Source organism: Zootoca vivipara, chromosome 5, assembly GCF_965207765.1.
Source record: "Zootoca vivipara chromosome 5, rZooViv2.hap1.1, whole genome shotgun sequence".
Lineage (NCBI taxonomy): Eukaryota > Metazoa > Chordata > Lepidosauria > Squamata > Lacertidae > Zootoca > Zootoca vivipara.
The window spans coordinates 78,205,923-78,224,022 of NC_142588.1; the positions used below are offsets into that span (position 1 = coordinate 78,205,923).

Below are 18,100 nucleotides of genomic sequence, written 5' to 3' on the forward strand. Positions count from 1 at the left end.
AAATTTTACTTCAGTTTATTTCTCTTATGGGACAGAGGCACCATTTCAAGCCTCATTTTTGTTGTGTGACAAAAAGAGCATCCCTGACTAGAGATGGTCTCTTTCTCCTGGTTATACCTTCCTGCACTTAGCTTCCTCCTCTAACAGAGTGGAAAAGGAGCTTCTGCCACAGAACAATTTAAATGTGTATCCCTTTTGTACTACCCAAACGATTTGCTCCTGGAGCAGCTGAAGGTTTGTCTGGGTACAGAGGCTACATCTGAAACATGAAAATGAGAGTTCTAGTTTCTTTGTTTTTAATAAAAATATTAACTGAAGGTGTGCAAGCACAGTTCAAAATTTTTGGTCCTCCACTATAACCATTAGCAAGACTGTTGCTAATGACACCCTCAGGTCCACGAGATGTGTTTACTTGCAGGCTTCAATCTCAATGAGAATCCATTGTTGAGGTGCTGGAGGATATCTTAACACCACCACCCTTTCCCCCTCTGGTTGGGAATGGGATGAACTCCACCAAAACAGGTCTCATAAAAAGATATTTTGTTTTGAACAATTGATGTTTTCTTCCCTGGTATGGGTGAGGCTCAGGAAAGCAGACATGACTTTCTTGAAAGAAGGCAGATGCAGCAAACCACATGTAGTGCAAGACTGTAGGTAGGGGGTGAAGTTCTCCTGGTTGTCACTGAATAGTTGACAACCCTCCACCTCCTGGGAGATGTATTAATTACATTTAAGCCTCTGCTGAATGTATTTTTTCCTTTTGACCTAGATTACTAGGTACCTTAAAAAGATCTGAGGTACAGGCCCATACGGCACAAATAAGTGCTACTGATTTCAATGAGATTTATTCCCAAAGTACTCAATATATGTCCAGTGGCAAGAACATTTATAGATTCTTACTTGTTCATTTTACTCTGAATATACCCTTTGCAACCCAATGATATGGATATGATCATTGGTCTTATGGGAACCTGAAATTTACAGGCCTCTCTGTTTCCTAAGTGGAATGTTTCCTGACTACATTATATGTGCACAACTGATTTTGAAATGGCTGAAGCCTTTCTGGAAAATTTTATCCTTAATCACACACACACACACACACACACACACACACACACACACACCATAGTGTGAATGGTATACAAGGGCAGCAGAGTTAAGTTTTTTATTTTATTTAAAATACCTTCAGAAGTAGGTTTGCGATAGAGATGTGGCAATTGTCAGCAAACGTTTGCTGTAATGAAGATTAAGATATTAGTACATGGAAAGTACAAATTCTGCAATCCGAAAAACTGGAAAAACAACTTCAATACTTTTTTTTTTACATTTTAAAAGCATGAAACTGAATACGTAATAAAAAGCCCCACAATTCTTAGGAAGTAAATTACAGGTACAAGTTACATAAGGCCATGGTGGGTGAACAACCAAAATATAAATCCCATAGGGACTGCTCCACTAGGCAAGGTATCGATGTGTAGCTGCCCACCATCCAAGTCCTAAGCATTGTAAGTTTAGTTTTCAGTTCCCATTTGGCTCTTGTGATGTGGTCCAAAGTAAAGTAGAGCAATATATTTGGCACCAACATGGATGCAGGAGTTGCCAGAAAGAAGCGTACAAGGCGCCGCCACCTCCTACAGATACCATATTGGCCCGAATATAAGCTGCACCCAAATATAATCCACACCTTTAAAAGTCAAGGGGGAATAGACAATACCTGACTATAAGCCTATCATCAAAGCCAGCTTTTGTAAGGTTGTGAATTCATGCCACACTCTTTTTACGGTTGGAATTTGGGGAAAACGTGAGGCTTATATTCAGGCCAATACAGTATTCTGCAAGGCAAGGATTTAGTATGTCTTCCTTCTCCCAGGTGGGCTGCCTTCCCAGGTCGATGAGCCACATTTGCCCCTCAATTCTCCCTCTACAGCAACATGCAAAAAAAACAAAACAAAAAAACCTTCTTGACCATTGGACCTACTATTGGTCTCATCCGCTCAATCCACTGCAGCCTGTCTTTGCATGCAGGGATAGTACGGAGGGGACCGTGAGTTGGCAAACTACCCCAGGAGCATGACGTCCCCCACCAGAAGTACTACCCCTCACCTAACACCCTATAGATATGGAATAGCTTATACCAAATGCAGCAGTGCCTATTTAAACATACAATCCACATCCAGGTGTGTGCTGAAAACTTTAGATGATCAGTGCAGGACACATATATACACTTGTCCAAAGGAACATTCATTTCCTGTAACTTACACATTTGGAGTGACATGACATCTTGGAACTTAGATGGGGCTGTTGCCTGTAGGGGTTATGTCTAGTCTTGAATCTCAACAGGAGGCACTTCTAAGGTATTTATAAGAAAAATGTTCCAGCGCCCTTCTTAGAACTGACTCGTTCAAACCTCTGTTGAGCCATAAAGGTAGAAATCCTGTGAGATTTGTAATAGATTATGATCAGCCCACTCTGTAATGCAAACACCTTCTAATGTTCCCAGACATGCTGTTTTGACGCTTTGGGATTTATTGGCAGCTATTTTTCATACGAGTTAATAATTAACTTTGTTTTCCAGGAAAAAATGCATTTTGAAATCTTTGGTACTTAAAACATTAAACACAGATGGGACAACTAAGAAAATTAGTGGAAGGTTATAGGGTACTTAAGATTAATGTGTCACTAAAATACTATGACATTCATTCCAGCTCTTTTTGTACTAAATAATACTTTGGAAGTAGCGTTTATAAAATCTGTAAAAGTGTAAGACAAACGAGGATTGAAGGTCACAAAGATGTGATAGCAGAGGATGCCAATTCAAGGGAAAGTCTACTATAGCTCCCAGACTGCCTTTACAGGACCCTTTAATCTTTCCTACTTCTTTTTTTAATACATTATTTACACTTTAATCTTTACTTATATCAGTCTGTGAACATAATCTGAGACCAGAAATTCCCAGGTATTGGTTTCATTTTAATAAAAATTTCATCCCCTTATTATAAATTGTTGCTGGTAAATCGGCCAGTAGGCTCAATCATCTGATCTTAACGGCTACCATTCTAATATAGACCCTTAATATAGCACAGGTTTCTACTTGAAATATTCACATGGAAGTAGGAAATATTCTGTATAGGTATTCAAGTAGAAAATTGGAGGTATACCACAGGTTTTCCACCACTATCTGAAACCTCTTACTAAAATCTTGATAGACTGTTTCCAAGGAATCCATAACAAAGGGGAATGCTACTTCCTTTACAAATGGAAAGAAATGTTGGCTAAAGATAATAGTAGCCACAACTAAGGAAGTCAGTATAACTGCCAGAGGTTTTAAGGTCCTGAAGAATTCTTTACGTGGTTTCTTCTCCTTTTCATAGCCATGGCTGCATATTTTTTCTTTTGAAATTAGCTTTATTTTGGGAATGAGAATCTTGTTGACCTGACTAATTTCACTTTTGGACCACACATCTTTCAGCACCTGCCCTATTCGCGGGTAGATTTCAACAGGCTTTATATTTGGTAACTGCTTTTCCTTCAAAGCTTTAACACGCTGGCGAATATCATCAACCTTCTCCAGAAATAAGAGGGGAGATTCCTCCTCCTGAATGGCTGTATTCAGTGACATCAATTCAAGTTGTTCTTCCCGAATGCCCTTCATATTTTCAATTAGAGGTTCGTATTCTGTCTCAATTTGCATGTTCACTTCTTCCAAAGCTGCAAGCAAAGCTTGTTTTTTATGATCAAGTAAATCACTGAGTCTCTTGAAATATTGCAAGACAGTTTTTTTATCCTCCTGGACAATGCTCTCACATTGAGCTTTATGTTCTTCCAGGTTTTCAATAAGTAAACACACTTCACTCCAGTGTTTATCTGTCAGCTGCTCAAGGAGTTTGCCAGGAGTTTCCTTTTCTTTCATGTAGGCACTTTGAAGGTCGTCTATGGGATGGCCATGGTGTTTTCCTATTGTAAGACAATGGCCACATACCAGTTTTTTGTCTTGAAGACAGTAAACATTTAGAGGTTGTCTATAATGTTCACTACACGTAGCAACATCTGGATGGTCCTCTTGCTGATACTTTTCAATTATAGCCTTTAATACAAAGTTGACAGGCAAAGATTCTGTGCCAGTCGGTGGAATTTCAACAATGCTTCTACAATTGGGACACTTCAGTGGAAGTCTTAAGGGTCTCCATATGGAAAAGCTGCCTGATAACTGAAGAACACTTTCCAAACAGTTTCTACAAAAAGTATGTGAACATGGCAGTACACGAGGGTCATCAAATATACTATAGCAAATGGAACAAGTTAGTTCCTCTTCAAAATGATGCATTTCCTAAAAATAAAGGGAAACGTTTTTCAAATTATATATATGTAAAATCTATTGAATCAAGTCAGTTTAATTAATCTACAGTTTTTATCACATGTCTATTTCAACATGGACGTGGGTGGTGCTACATAGTTTAAGAAAATAATAAAGAAATTATTTTTTCTTTTTAAAAAATGTGGAATTGGCCAAAGACTAATCAGTTATATATTACGGATTCCCACTTACTCTATAAAACGATGTGTTGCCAAGCTATAATCAGCACAACCCTCTAATGAAGCAAGAAAGGGGTTTCTGTCAAACCATCATACATGGACCATATGATCAGATAAATCAGTGCTGCTTATGACCTATAAAGTATATATCTAAATTATACCCCCCACTCATACATACAGTTTACCATATATAGGGCTAATGTCATAGGTTTTCTATATATATTTTTAGTCAAGTACATTTCTGTTCTTAAATAAAAGTATACATTAGCTATGCAAAAAGACACTTAGAAAACATTTCCTCTTAAGCAATGGATGTATTACCACAGATAAACTAAAGAGTGTATTGAGGTTCATTTATGTCATCAGCAACATTTAAGCCATAAATGCACTTGTTCATCATTGCAGGACTTTTCTTGTCAGACTAGGGCTGCCTACTCATGTTCAAATCCCTACTCAGCCATGAAGCTGAGTGGGTGGCCTTGTGCTGGTCACCAATTCTCAGCCTAACCTACCTAGATCACTTATAAGGATAAAATTAAAATGAGATGCTATATGCCCAACTAAACTGATTAGAAGGGAATAATAATAAAAAGGTAATAAAGCTGCAAGCTTTAAAGGAAACAATATGTTTTAAATAACTTTCCCACACTGATCTGTATTAAAACTGAAGACATAGTTCACTCAGACTCAAATAAGGCTTCCTTTTAGAGAATGTTAGGATAAAGATTTCTCACTCTTAGAGGAGCCCACCTCTTGAATTTCTGCAGGAGCTAATGATCAGTATATGCTACCAACTTGGAAGGAAGCAAGCCTGGAGCAGTGACTCAAGAGATGCAACAGTACCCTCCTTCAAGTGCAAGTAGTTCTGCTCTCTTTCTGAATCAAGAGTGATGGAGTGGCCCAAGTATACTCAGTGCAGCAGACTGAATAATAGGAAACAAAACGGTAAATCATACAGAGTCAATCAAAGGAGGTATCTATTCCTTATAGCATACCAGCAGGAACAGCACACACTTTGGAGATGACTACTTCAAAAAGCTATATAGAACTGTTTTCTGGGAAGGAGTGCTTAAAGAAGAAAATAAAACAAATGCCATAAGGTAACAAAATGTTTCTTTTTAATTTCCGCTCAAGGAGGATTTATGTGAAACTGGAAAGCAAGAGATGAAGTATATTAACCCAATAAATAGTATTGTTCACTTTAAAATAGGTTTGTATCTCCTTCAATGGGCAAAGGGAGAAGTAGGACAGGCAGGATCAGGCATCCCCAAACTGAGGCCCTCCAGATATTTTGGCCTACAACTCCCATGATCCCTAGCTAACAGGACCAGTGGTCAGGGATGATGGGAATTGTAGTCCAAAACATCTGGAGGGCCGAAGGTTGGGGATGCCTGGGCAAGACAAAACAGACATTTCCCACAGCTCACCCATCCAGTCAGCCAGTGTTGTGTAGTGGTTACAGCAGGAGTGCACAAACTGCGGCCCGCCAAATGTTTCTGGACTACAACTCCCATCAGCCCCAGGCAGCATAGTGATCAGGGATGATGGGAGGTGTAGTTCAACATCTGGAGGGGCCACAGGTTGTGCATCCCTGGGTTAATGTTGGACTAGGGCGTAGGAGACCAGGGCTCAAATCCCTGCTTGGCCTTGAAGTTCACTGAGTGATCTTGGGCCAGTCGCTGCCTGACCTACTTCACAGGGTGGCTGCAGGGATTCAAAGAGGAAGTGGAGAACCATGTACACCACCTTGAGCTCCTTTGAGAAAAAGGTGGGATACAAAAGCAGTAATAATAACAACAAGCAGGCCAGTGACACTGGTGACAAGGTCCTTGAGGCACTGCCAGTCTAAAGGTGCTGCAAAGGTCTTTGGGATGGGAGGCTGGAGCTGCAGGAATCTATTCTGTCATGAAGTAAGACAAGGTTTACATGATTGCAGAACACTTCAACTGTAACTATGATTAACTATGTTTTAGCCTTTTCTATTTTATCTGTAAACTATCTTCAGTCCCAGTCTGGGGGAAAGGCTGTATGTGAATAAATGTAAGAACAACTACTATGGTTACCACCAAACATGGCTTAGTGCTGAATGTTGGGAAAGCCTTTGAAATGTACCTTGCCAGGAAAAATCAGTATTGAAAATGACATGTTCATTGGCATTGATTGTTTAGAAAGGAGGAATCCTTCAGAGGTGGTGCCATGTTAAGTGTCAGCTTCAGCATCCTGCAACCTTGAAGTTTGTTTTTTATCACAAGGTTTTAAATATATAGAGCAAGATCACTTATTTTTGGTCAGTCGTGATTTGTGAACATTCCTCTGACCTCTGCTCCATCCAGAGAACAGCAGGTTGATAAATTACCTTCTCTTAACTGTGTTTCCTTCAGGCAAGGAAGGGAGCTCGAGTTAAGCAGCTATTCTCTATCCCATGGCCACACCCCTTCTCCAAAGAGTCTTTTGGTCTTGCAAATAGTCTAGTTGTCCTGTGATTGAAGTATGGAACTTAATCCACAAACCATTGAGTCTGACTTCTCTCCTGGTGTTCCAGAGGAAATGCTTCATCCTCACTGCTGAGAAACAACATTGCACGTTTACCATTGTCATCTGAGCAGTGATCAGGAATCTTGGCAATGGGGTAATTTGCTGCAATGTTGTCTCCAGCTTGCTCCCTGAAAGCTTGTGCAGGAATGTAAACACAGTTTTGTGACTGCAGAATTCTTGCCTCTTGCACAAGATAGAAAGCCCAGCCTTCATCCCATAGTAATGGAACAGGCTTCAACAGCTTCATTAAGTGCCTGTTGCAAGAAACTCAAGTTATATACTAGAAACAAAATCCCTTGTACAGGTGTTACACCAAATGATCAGTAAATACAGATATTCTTTTGCATGTGCAATGATGTCTGAGGTGTCTGTTGCAACTTGATCAGGATTCTCCTTTGTTTTGCTTCTGGGAAGCTGAGATTGCCAGAGTTAACTCAGAGAACAAGCTTTTAATGGAATCTGACTGACGTGATGATGCTCATAAAATCTGAAAAAGTCAAGCTGTTCTCTGGAGTTAACTGAAGTGAATATCCACGAGTCATAATTCTGAAAAACAGGTACAAAAGGTACAGGAACTTGCTCCTACCTGGCCTCCCAGATTGTGCTGTTATCAATATGTTTTCTTTCAAAAATATTAAATTAGTGTCAGTCTCTTCCCAAATACTACATTCATTGTTAAGAAGTTAAAGTTCCAGCATGTCCAAGATAATCTGAGGATTCTTCTTCTTGCAACACCCTCCAAAACCGCATTCCTTTTTGTTCTGCTGGCAAAGAATGCCAGGAAACAAAACAAAAAAGGTCTGAAAATCACTTATTTGATTTGTAAAGCTGTTGGTTTTATCACAAGTTCACTTGAAGGGCACAGCTATGAACATACTGGGCAGCAGAATATATGTCCTAGATCCTCTTCTGCATTCCTATGTGCTCCCCACAAATTCTGATTGCCCCATTGGAGCTCTGAACAAAGAGTTGCTGCTTGTTACGTCTCCTCCCAATACATCTCTTTCAGCTGCTAACGCACAACTATAACAACAGTATTCCTTCAGTGTGAATCCATTGAACCAACATTGGTTGCGTCCCCCATTTCAATAGTCAGAAAATGACTTTAAATCATCACAAAAAGCTTTCTGACTTCTGTTTAATATGATGCTTCACCAGCATCTATATGCAGTCAAGCATATTGTTTCTTTCACAGACCTTAGAACACTCTGGAACTATGAACGTGAAGTTCCATGGATGAGTCAATGGACGTCCAAAGAGTAAATATTAGTTGAATACAACCATGGATTTCCTGAATCCGGCAGGCAGAATTCAACACTGCACTTTTCCAATTGTTCCGTATGCACAAACACCCCACTTCCTCCTGAGCACTGTTCTGAACGTTCTCCCACACCTCCTCCTGGAGGCAAATTTCAGGGGACATGCAGTGGGGGAAGAGAGCTGGGTAGAGCTCCATGGTACAAGTGGAAATCCTTGCACACGACTTCCACCAGTGGGACTGGTTAGGTAAATTCTGCCTTGTGTCTTGTCATGACCACTAAGCATCAGTTAAAAAGCACCCAGAAAGGCTATTTCTGTTGTTCTTTTCATGATTGCGCTCTCTTACACACAGTTGCCTTTGTCCACCAAAGAACATAAGAAGTGTCACACTATGCTTCAAGGAGGGACAACTGTAGATTTTGGCCATCTGCGGCTGCCATGGGTGCTTTAGTTGAGATTCCTGCATTGCAGGGGGTTGGACTAGATGACCCTCTATGTCCTTCCAACTCTACAATTCTATGATTTACATCTCCCCAACAATCTGGCTTAAGGTTTGTTTGTTGCTGGCTTGCAAATGATGGCTTGTTAGGGAGCCACAAACTAGAGTCCCTGCATTGCATATCCCACACATGCAAGGGGAAGAGCGAAACAGGAGTAATCAGGCAGAGCGTACCAACATGCTGCTCATTCACAATAAGCCACGGGTCATAAAGTTTGGTTTGTCATTCATGTGAACACAGCTATTGTTTAGGAAACATATGATGTAGTATCAGCGGGACACAACTGAAATCAATGCTTTAAATTTGCATTTTTTTTCTGATTTAAGTAACTGACTTGATATGACTCAATTTTAATCAATCCACACTGGTTGCATGGCTAAGGAAACAGTAGTAATGTACATTAAAAATGTAAACAAAACTCATAGGATTTGGAGAAAATTCCATTAGATCCTACAGAAAAATATAATAAATACAAACAGCAAAGTACAATATTCAATACTCACCGAGAAGATATAGTGAAGTAGTATTTGTCAGCCCTGGGATTGGTATATTCTAGAAATAACAGTTTTCTATTTATCTGGAATAAAAAGTAAAGAATTTGGCAATTATGTTTTCCAAGCTAGACATTTAGGGGTGATAATAAGCAGTAAGGCATATTTTCTGAGCTGAAGTAGTGATGCAGAAATCCTATAATTATAATTTATTCACAATGGGCTGAACCTGTCTAAGAAAGGCAAAAAGTTTGTTCTCAGCAGGGAAACCTTTACCTCCAATCCTTAGTTCTCTACCACTCTGATGACTACTAATTATATGAAAGGGAAAATGCACTCCTACTTACAAAATTTTATTGCCCAATCACTGATGTTTCTCAGCAAATAAAACAAAGAACTTCTTTCACAATGACCTGTAACTCCAGCATCAGTGAAACTTGTTTTAAAAAGAAAATGCTATGTATTGCATGGATATTTGTTGCACATCACACAAAATAATATGAGTAGTCTTCCAATGATTATAATACAATTTCTTCATAAATTAGGAAAGGGGTGTGGCTCAGTGGTGCACATTTCTAGCAAGCAAAAGGACCCAGGTTTAAACAGCAAAAGCCTCATTTGAAATCCTGACAAGGTACTGCCAGTCAGTGTAGACCAGGCTTCCTCAACCTCGGCCCTCCCGATGCTTTTGGCCTACAACTCCCATGATCCCTAGCTAGCAGGACCAATGGTCAGGGATGATGGGAATTGTAGTCTCAAAACATCTGGAGGGCCGAAGCTGAGAAAGCCTGGTGTAGACAATACTAAACCACTGAGCCTCTTGGACTTGCCGATCACAATTTGAACGTGTGTGATAGGGTGAACTCCCGTTGCTTTGTCCCAGCTCCTGCCAAACTAGCAGTTCAAAAGCATACCAGCACAAGTAGATAAATAGGTACCACTGCTGCAGGAAGGTAAATGGTGTTTCTGTGTGTTCTGGTACTTGTAATGGTGTCCCGTTGCACCAGAAACGGTTTAGTCATGCCGGCCACATGACCCAGAAAGCTGCGGACAAATGCCGGCTCCCTCAACCTGAAAGTGCAGCTGAGCACCGCGCCCCATAGTCTAATTTGACTGGTTGTCCAGGGGTCCTTTACCTTTACCAATGGGCTAATGCTCTAGCATGGTACAAGGTACTGTAGTTTCCAATATTCTTATTATACTGACCCTGGGAGTGGAGCCAATTTTTTTTCTAGCAGATTTTTCCTTTGTCTCGATTCATGTTTCTAAAAAATCTAATATTGTGCCTATTCTTCACAGATGTTCCTTCCTATGTTTCTGAGAATTCTCCTGTGAAACCCACTTGGAAACACATAGGAATTGCCATAGATGTGTAAAAAATACCCAGTTAATTGCTACTATGGTCATTTGAATTTAAAAGTATACAAATTATAGTTCCCTTATCAGATATCCATCTAGGAAATGATGCCAGGTTATAAAAAAATGTGACTATAAACCAAACACTATATAGCTGGAAAGTTCAGCTGGTTGCATGGGGCTGACAGTGCCAATGTTGCAGGTTTAATGCCTGTAAGGGAGAGCTGGATATTCCTGAATTGCAGGGGAATGAAGATGATCCTCAGGGTCCCTTCCAACTCTTATGATTCCATGAGATATCTGCTTAAAATGGTTTAAGTCACTGAAAGACAGGCAAGCTTATTTAACTCAAGCTTTTATTATTCTGGTATGTGTCAAGCATCCACAAGTTCAAATGTAGGAAAGGATGTAGGTGAACAGAAGTGAAATACTTTATGGAAGAAATACAAAACCGAATCTGAACTGAGTTTAAGATGGAAAGGAGAGATCAGTTCCCTGGTACTTGTTTCTTTTTAAACACAAGTTTGCAAACAAAGTCTAAGAGTTTCTCAATATTTATAAATGCAAGTCAATGTGAACTACTAACATTTTATATTCTTAATCAGAAATGAATATAAAGGGATTTAAAGTTAAGGAAGTTTAAATAAGGTCAAGCTGTATATGCTTTAGAGCTGGAAGCCTCTGGTCATTTATTTGCCAAGCAGCCCCGCTCTTGAGTAATGGTATTGTTTAGATACAAATAGCTGGAGGATCGGGACCCAAGAACAGTCACCAGAAGGGGCATTTACAACTTAAGGGATAAATCAGTATAGCAAGAAGTTTTGAGTTTTCTGGGTCTTAGGACAGCTATATTGTTCCGATTTCCGATTTCCTTCAGAATGGATAGGTTTGATATTCTTGCAGTTGAGAGTCCCATGGACTGCAAGAAGATCAAACCTATCAATTCTGAAGGAAATCAGCCCTGAGTGCTCACTGGAAGGACAGATCGTGAAGCTGAGGCTCCAATACTTTGGCCACCTCATGAGAAGAGAAGACTCCCTGGAAAAAACCCTGATGTTGGGAAAGATTGAGGGCACTAGGAGAAGGGGACGACAGAGGACGAGATGGTTGGACAGTGTTCTCGAAGCTACGAACATGAGTTTGACCAAACTGCGGGAGGCAGTGGAAGACAGGAGTGCCTGGCGTGCTATGGTCCATGGGGTCACGAAGAGTCGGACACGACTAAACAACAACATTGTTCCGATATGCATCCAAATGCCAGAGTAGAGTGGTACTAACAAAAATGCCACAAAGTTCTTGGTGGTCACACTGTTTTCCCCCTCCCAAAAAGAGTTATCTTTACTGTTGCTCTTCTTTTTACCTACACGAAAAAGGAGCACTTTTCAAGGCTCTCTCCGCCACTCCCTTAATTTCTCCCAAAACACTTCGGCGACGGGGCAGTCACGATGGCAACGACCTAGTACCATAGCTGCCAAGTTATCCCGTTTTTTAAGGGATTTTCCCTCATGCTGAATAGGCTTCCTCGCGAGAAAAGGGAAAACTTGGCAGCTATGCCTAGTACGCCCATAAAAGCCTTACCCCGCGCCCTCCATTTTTATTCTTATTCAGAATAATACACGTATCCAGCATTACAGGCTCACCTCCACCTGCAGCAGCAGATCGCTCGCTCCCCGTAAATTCCTCTCAGCTTCCACTGAATGGATCCCGGCCGGGGGCTGCTAAACCCTTCTTCCCCTCCTCCTCCAATCAGAATCGCCGGAAAGGAGGAAAGGGAAGCAGCCACGGTAGCTCGCTGCTGCGCATGCGCTTGGACAAGCCGGCTGTCTCGAGCCAATCAACCGCTTCGGAAGATTCAGTTCAAAAGTAAACGGCCGGACGAGGGAGAATTTTATGAACACGGTACAACCGTTCCCTCAGGTCAGCCGTTAGCGGTTGCTGGAGCGGGCTGCGTTTTAGAACATATTCTGTGTATTTTTGCCCTTTCTGTTTCTTTCTCATCCCCAGCCCCGCTAAAAAACTTTTGATTTCTCTTCCATAAACGGTGGCTTTTTTTAAAAAAAGAGAGAAATTAAAAATTAAAACCTTACCAGTCAGGCATACTTTTCAAAATGATGTGATTTTAAGAGGGGGGGGGAAGAGTCAACAGAATATCGGCAACCTAACCCTAGGCATGCAAGTTCAAGCCACCCCAAATTAAACACTGCTAGGCCCCATTGATTTCAGTAGTAGGTATGTGCTAATAACTATGAATTATTGCACTAAGGTTTTGTCTGGGTTTGAAATATATATATATATTTTTTAAAAAATTGTCCAGTAGCACCTTGGTATAAGCTTTCATGTGCATGCACACTTCTTCATATGCATATGGTTTGTCTGGGTTGTGCCTAAAAGCAAAAGCTCCTGATTAGGGGAAAATGAGCACTTGTGCCATCTATCTAAAAATACAGAAATTCACATTTGCAACCAGTTGTCAATGTAGAATCTCAATCTTCCAGAATTGTCTGACATAACCAAGAAATGAACCCTATGCTACTATAAGCTTAGCTCACTAGCTAATTCACAACTAATTAGTTAGCAAGTTCACAGGCTGTGCTCGCTCATAATGCTAAATCAAACTAGCTTACCTGTGTGTTACCAGAGCAGAGATTTCACCCACTGTTCCCACACTACCAGATGCTAAGCCATGGATTGGTTTACCACTACACCTGGACCCAGGCTTGTGGTTTATCTCCCCTAGATAAGCCACATGTAGGAAAATAAGGACAAACTCTTAGATAAGTGAGCACTGTTCAACATTTGCACTAAAACAGTGCTCACTAACAGTTTCTCGCCATCCTGGAAAAAAGTGACAAGTGGGGTGCCATAGGGCAGCGTTTCTCAACCGCTGTTCCGCGGCACACTAGTGTGCCGCGAGACGCTGGCTGGTGTGCTGCGACGTGCGGCGACGAGAAGGGCAATTTGCATTGTCACGTGCCTGGCGGCTGCCAATAAGAAGCGCTGACCCGCCGGAAAGCAATATTTCTCCTCTTTCCCAAGGCTCAGTGCAAACGAGCCTGGCGGCCGCCAATGAACAGCACTAACCCGCCGGAAAGCAATATTTGGCAAGTGTTTCTTACAGTCATAATTATAATATAGGGCGGCACAGAGTTAAATTTTTTAACTTTTTTAATGGTGGTGTGCCTCGTGATTTTTTTCACGGAACAAGTGTGCCGTGGCCCAAAAAAGGTTGAGAAACACTGCCATAGGGTTCTGTGCTGGGTCCATTGCTGTTCAATGTCTCATAAACAATTTGGATGATGGAATTAAGGAAATGCTCATCCAGTCTGCAGATGACACAAAAACTAGGATGGGTAGCTAATGTCACAGAAGACAGAATCGAGAATCAATATTCAGGATGACCTTAACAGATTGGAGAACTAGGCTAACAAACTAACAAAATGAATTACAATAGAGACAAATGTAAGGTTCAGCACTTAGGAAGAACCAGTTGCACACCTTGATGGGGAACACATGGCTCACCAGGACTAGATGTGAAAAGGATCTAGAGGTCTTGGCAGACCACAACTTTAACGTGAGTCGACAGTGTGATGCAGTAGCAAAAAAAGCTATTGCTATTCTAGGCTGCATCAACAGCAAAGTTTAGTGCCCAGCTCAAGGGAAGACAAAGCACCTCTCTAGTCTACCTTGGGCAGACCACACGTAGAGTACTGTGTCCAGTTCTGCTTTCCACAATTTAAGAAGGATATTGACAAGCAGGAACGTGTGCAGATGAGGGCAACAAAGATTAATGTCTGGAAACCAAGCCTTATGAGGAATGGTTGAGGAAGCTGGGTTTGTTTAGCATGTAAATGAGGAGACAGAGGAGATATGATATGATAGCCATCTTCAAATATCTAAAAGGCTGTCAAGATGAAGCATGCTCATTTTCTCCTACTCTGGAAAGTGGGGCATGAACCAATGTATTCAAGTTACAAGAAAAGAGATCACAACTGAACATCATCAAGAACTTTCTGACAGCAAGAGCTGTTTGACAGTGGAACAGACTCCCACAAGAAGTTGTGGACTCTCCTTCCTTGGAGGTTTTTAAGCAGAGGCTGGAAAGCCATCAGCCATTAATTATCTAGTTGAGATTCCTGCACTTCAGGAGGTTGGAGTAGATGACCCTTAGGGTCCTTTCCAACTACAATTCTATGATTTATGATTCTAAGTTTCCAAGCACCTTGTTAAAGATATGTTAACTGAGCATTAACAGCAGCATACTGATGTCACATGATCCCAAAGATACAGATTACTTTTGTGATCTTCAAATATATATTAGACAGCATCAGTAACACAATCTCTGATTATGGCTTACGTTAAGTCAAGTCAAGACCTGACCTGATAAAAGATTTGACTATGTAGATAAATCTCACTAATGACCTGGGCTAATCTAATATAGATATTGGGCTGGCATGGCAGCTGGCTGGTTTATAATCCAATCTCACAATTTCAAAATGTACATTTGTCAATAGAAAATACTTACCTACTTCTACAACACAAAGTGTCAGAAGTTATACTTTGGACACTGTTAAGAGAGGACAATACTGCAGCCAGACAGTCCTGCAGTCAGGGACTAATGCCTGGAGGGAGGGGCTTCAAATAACCACTGGCAGATAGTGATATCATTACGCGTAAAACAAAGAAATATTATGTCATACGGGCTACATAACATGATTTGGTCTTAATATTTTACTGAGAATGATTCACACAACCATTATAGAGGCATGGTGGTTGCATAGAGTTGGTTTCAAAAGTGACATTTTTCTCAGACAGTACTGAATTAAATCCCGAATCCTGTGGCTGTGTTGTTAAGACCAAACACCCTTACAAGATATGTAACTGTGTGAGACTATAGTTTAATAGAATCACAGTTAGTTGTTCTGCTCCCCAAAAGGGAATTCTGGTTTAATTTCAGTTTACTAACCAGGACCTTAAACTTCAGACTATAAATTAAGGTCCTGGTTAGTAAACTGACATTAAAACACAGCTCCCCATTTTGGATGTAATGGGTAACTGTGGTTTAATTAAACCAAGAGTTAAGTCCTGAGAAAGAAAAGGAGGGGGAGCATGTGGTCTTCTTGCTTGTCCTGCTTGCTAAATTAGCAAGCCTGGAAATGAATGCCTTAACCAGGTCAGTACCATACTCTCACCACCTTTTCACTCTTTTCTTCAGGTGGCAGTGAAGATTCTGATTTCTAAACAAGCAACCCTGTTCAACATCTGCACTAGACTGTCCTGGATAGAAAACCAAAGAAAATAATGCAAAACACTCCCTCTTTTGGACACTAGAAAAAATTGATTTCAACAATGAAGTGGATATGTTATATAGCATTGAGTGATTGACATTGTGATCCACCATCTGTTCCACAGATAATCCTCAAGACTTCATAAGTGAAAGAGCTCATGTATATTTTCCTATGAACTAGAGTATTTATAATTTATTGAGTCATGCTGAAGTAAAAATTCAAACATACTGAGATATGTCTGATAAAGTAAGCTTGAAAAAGCAAATAATGATATAAATTTGCCACTGTGTCATAAATAACGTTATGCTTATCTTTCCAGGAGACGTAAACATCTGTCTATCCTGATAAAATTAAATTTATATTTTACAGCCTCTCGTGTAAACATCTGGGAAATGTCTGGAATTGTGTCTGGAAAGATAAAATCCCATTCCCTGCCTCCCTAAATTATACACAAACTTTGACAATACAAGCCTTCCCTCCCTCTAATCAGTGTTGCTTCCAACAGTTTTTTCCCCTTTAGGTGACTTTATATGAAACCAAATGCATTAAATTAGTTTTCAACTCATCATCACATAGCAGAATGAAACAGTGAGCGTATTTCACATAAAATCAGGAATGGAGCCATTCTTATTAATTTTTTATACATGTCTGTACACCCACTTTACATAAATTCCTTAAATGAATAATCTAGTCACAGGTGCCAAGTTTCCATTATCATGGTGGCATTTTTTTAAGCCACTGCAATCATTGGAATCAGTAGTTTCACATTTTGTTATTCCATATGAATCATGGATAATCCAGGGGCCAGATAGCTTGTGTGTTGAAAACATGTGTAACCCTTGCTTTTTGTTTTGTTTAAATACTTTAGATCATGGTATGAGGGTCTTATTGTGCTGGAATCCAAACTGGCATTTGTAAAAAGGTGCCAACCTGGATTCCAGCAATAGTGGTGAAAATAATACCGGAGCCTTAAGAACACTTCTTTGAAAGTTGGTAACAGTTTGATTGCAAAGGTCTGGAGCAGGTTTTTGCTTTGCAGGGAGGTAAGGTAAAGGTAAAGGGAGCCCAGACCATTAGGTCCAGTCGTGACTGACTCTGGGGTTGTGGCGCTCATCTCGCTCTATTGGCCAAGGGAGCTTCCAGGTCATGTGGCCAGCATGACTATGCCGCTTCTGGCGAACCAGAGCAGCGCATGGAAATGCCGTTTTGCAGGGAGGTAGACCTGACCAAGATGCAATGGCACAAGTTACTGCTTGTGCCATTATCCACTTGGCCTATCAACAATATCGAATCATGTTACATTAACTGCTCACTCAACATTCTGTAATAAACCTTAACAAGAGAGAACAGAGTAGATTAAACTTTCAATGGGGAAATACCTTATTACTGTTTTCCACATTCCATTTTATGTCATACTAAATATGGTAGTCATGTGCTGTTATATTTTTCCATATATACACTTTTAATGTGTAAAGTATTCAATATCAGGCTCACCTTGGAGCAGTATGATAGCAATGCTACCAATAAAAACAAAAGTAAAATCATGCCATGGCTAGAAGTATATTTATTTGATTATCAATTTATAGTTTAGCAAATATAGACTGAGCTTGCAAAGCTGCTTGCAAAGTTCAGGCCAGCTGAAAGTGCACTGCTTGTATTATTTTTATTAATTAAATGTCTATACTGCCCATCTGAGTAAAACAGGGTGATTTACAACATGCAGTGTCTCTAGCTGTTACAACACAACTACTGTGCAATCCTTAATATAGCCTTACCTTGTATTGTTCAATGTCTGTTGAAGAATGGTCACAAGTTTGGATCTCTTTCTGCTGAAGGGGTGTGGGTTTAAATTATTTTAAGCAAAGTACATTTGAGATTAGGAGAAGGGGACGACAGAGGACGAGATGGTTGGACAGTGTTCTCGAAGCTACGAACATGAGTTTGACCAAACTGCGGGAGGCAATGGAAGACAGGAGTGCCTGGCGGGCTATGGTCCATGGGGTCACGAAGAATCGGACACGACTAAACGACTAAACAACAACACATTTGAGATTGCCAAGAACCAGCTAAGACAAACAGATACAGAAAACAGTGTGATGTAAGCCGAGAATGGAAAACATGAATTATACATCGTCAGTGA

The 18,100-nt window shown here is 40.5% G+C and overlaps 1 protein-coding gene and 1 long non-coding RNA gene across 4 annotated transcripts; one reads left to right on the forward strand and one right to left on the reverse strand.

The window, feature by feature from the left end:
- Window positions 1–1,151: 1,151 nt before the first annotated feature.
- TRIM59 (tripartite motif containing 59) lies at window positions 1,152–12,478 on the reverse strand. Of its 3 annotated transcripts, none has more exons than XM_060274420.2 (4): window positions 12,316–12,478; window positions 9,332–9,405; window positions 5,284–5,456; window positions 1,152–4,327 (listed from the first exon to the last, which is right to left on the reverse strand). In XM_060274420.2, exon 4 carries the CDS (start codon window positions 4,322–4,324, stop codon window positions 3,101–3,103), a length of 1,224 nt encoding a protein of 407 aa, XP_060130403.1. In that variant the 5' UTR covers window positions 4,325–4,327; window positions 5,284–5,456; window positions 9,332–9,405; window positions 12,316–12,478; the 3' UTR covers window positions 1,152–3,100. The 3 variants fall into 3 exon arrangements, with proteins under 3 accessions (XP_060130403.1, XP_060130405.1, XP_088525280.1); XM_060274422.2 differs by having other exon boundaries at window positions 5,345–5,456; window positions 12,316–12,446; XM_088669154.1 differs by lacking the exon at window positions 5,284–5,456 and having other exon boundaries at window positions 12,316–12,457.
- A 6-nt stretch (window positions 12,479–12,484) lies between these two features.
- On the forward strand, window positions 12,485–16,256 carry LOC148685744 (uncharacterized). Its single transcript, XR_015949889.1, has 2 exons — window positions 12,485–12,592; window positions 15,888–16,256. It is a non-coding gene; the product is annotated as an uncharacterized LOC148685744 (long non-coding RNA).
- The last annotated feature ends 1,844 nt before the right edge of the window (window positions 16,257–18,100 follow it).

Bases quoted from the DNA above. Each gene is read 5' to 3' on its own strand.
- TRIM59 (XM_060274420.2), bottom strand. From the start codon at position 4,324: ATGCATCATTTTGAAGAGGAACTAACTTGTTCCATTTGCTATAGTATA.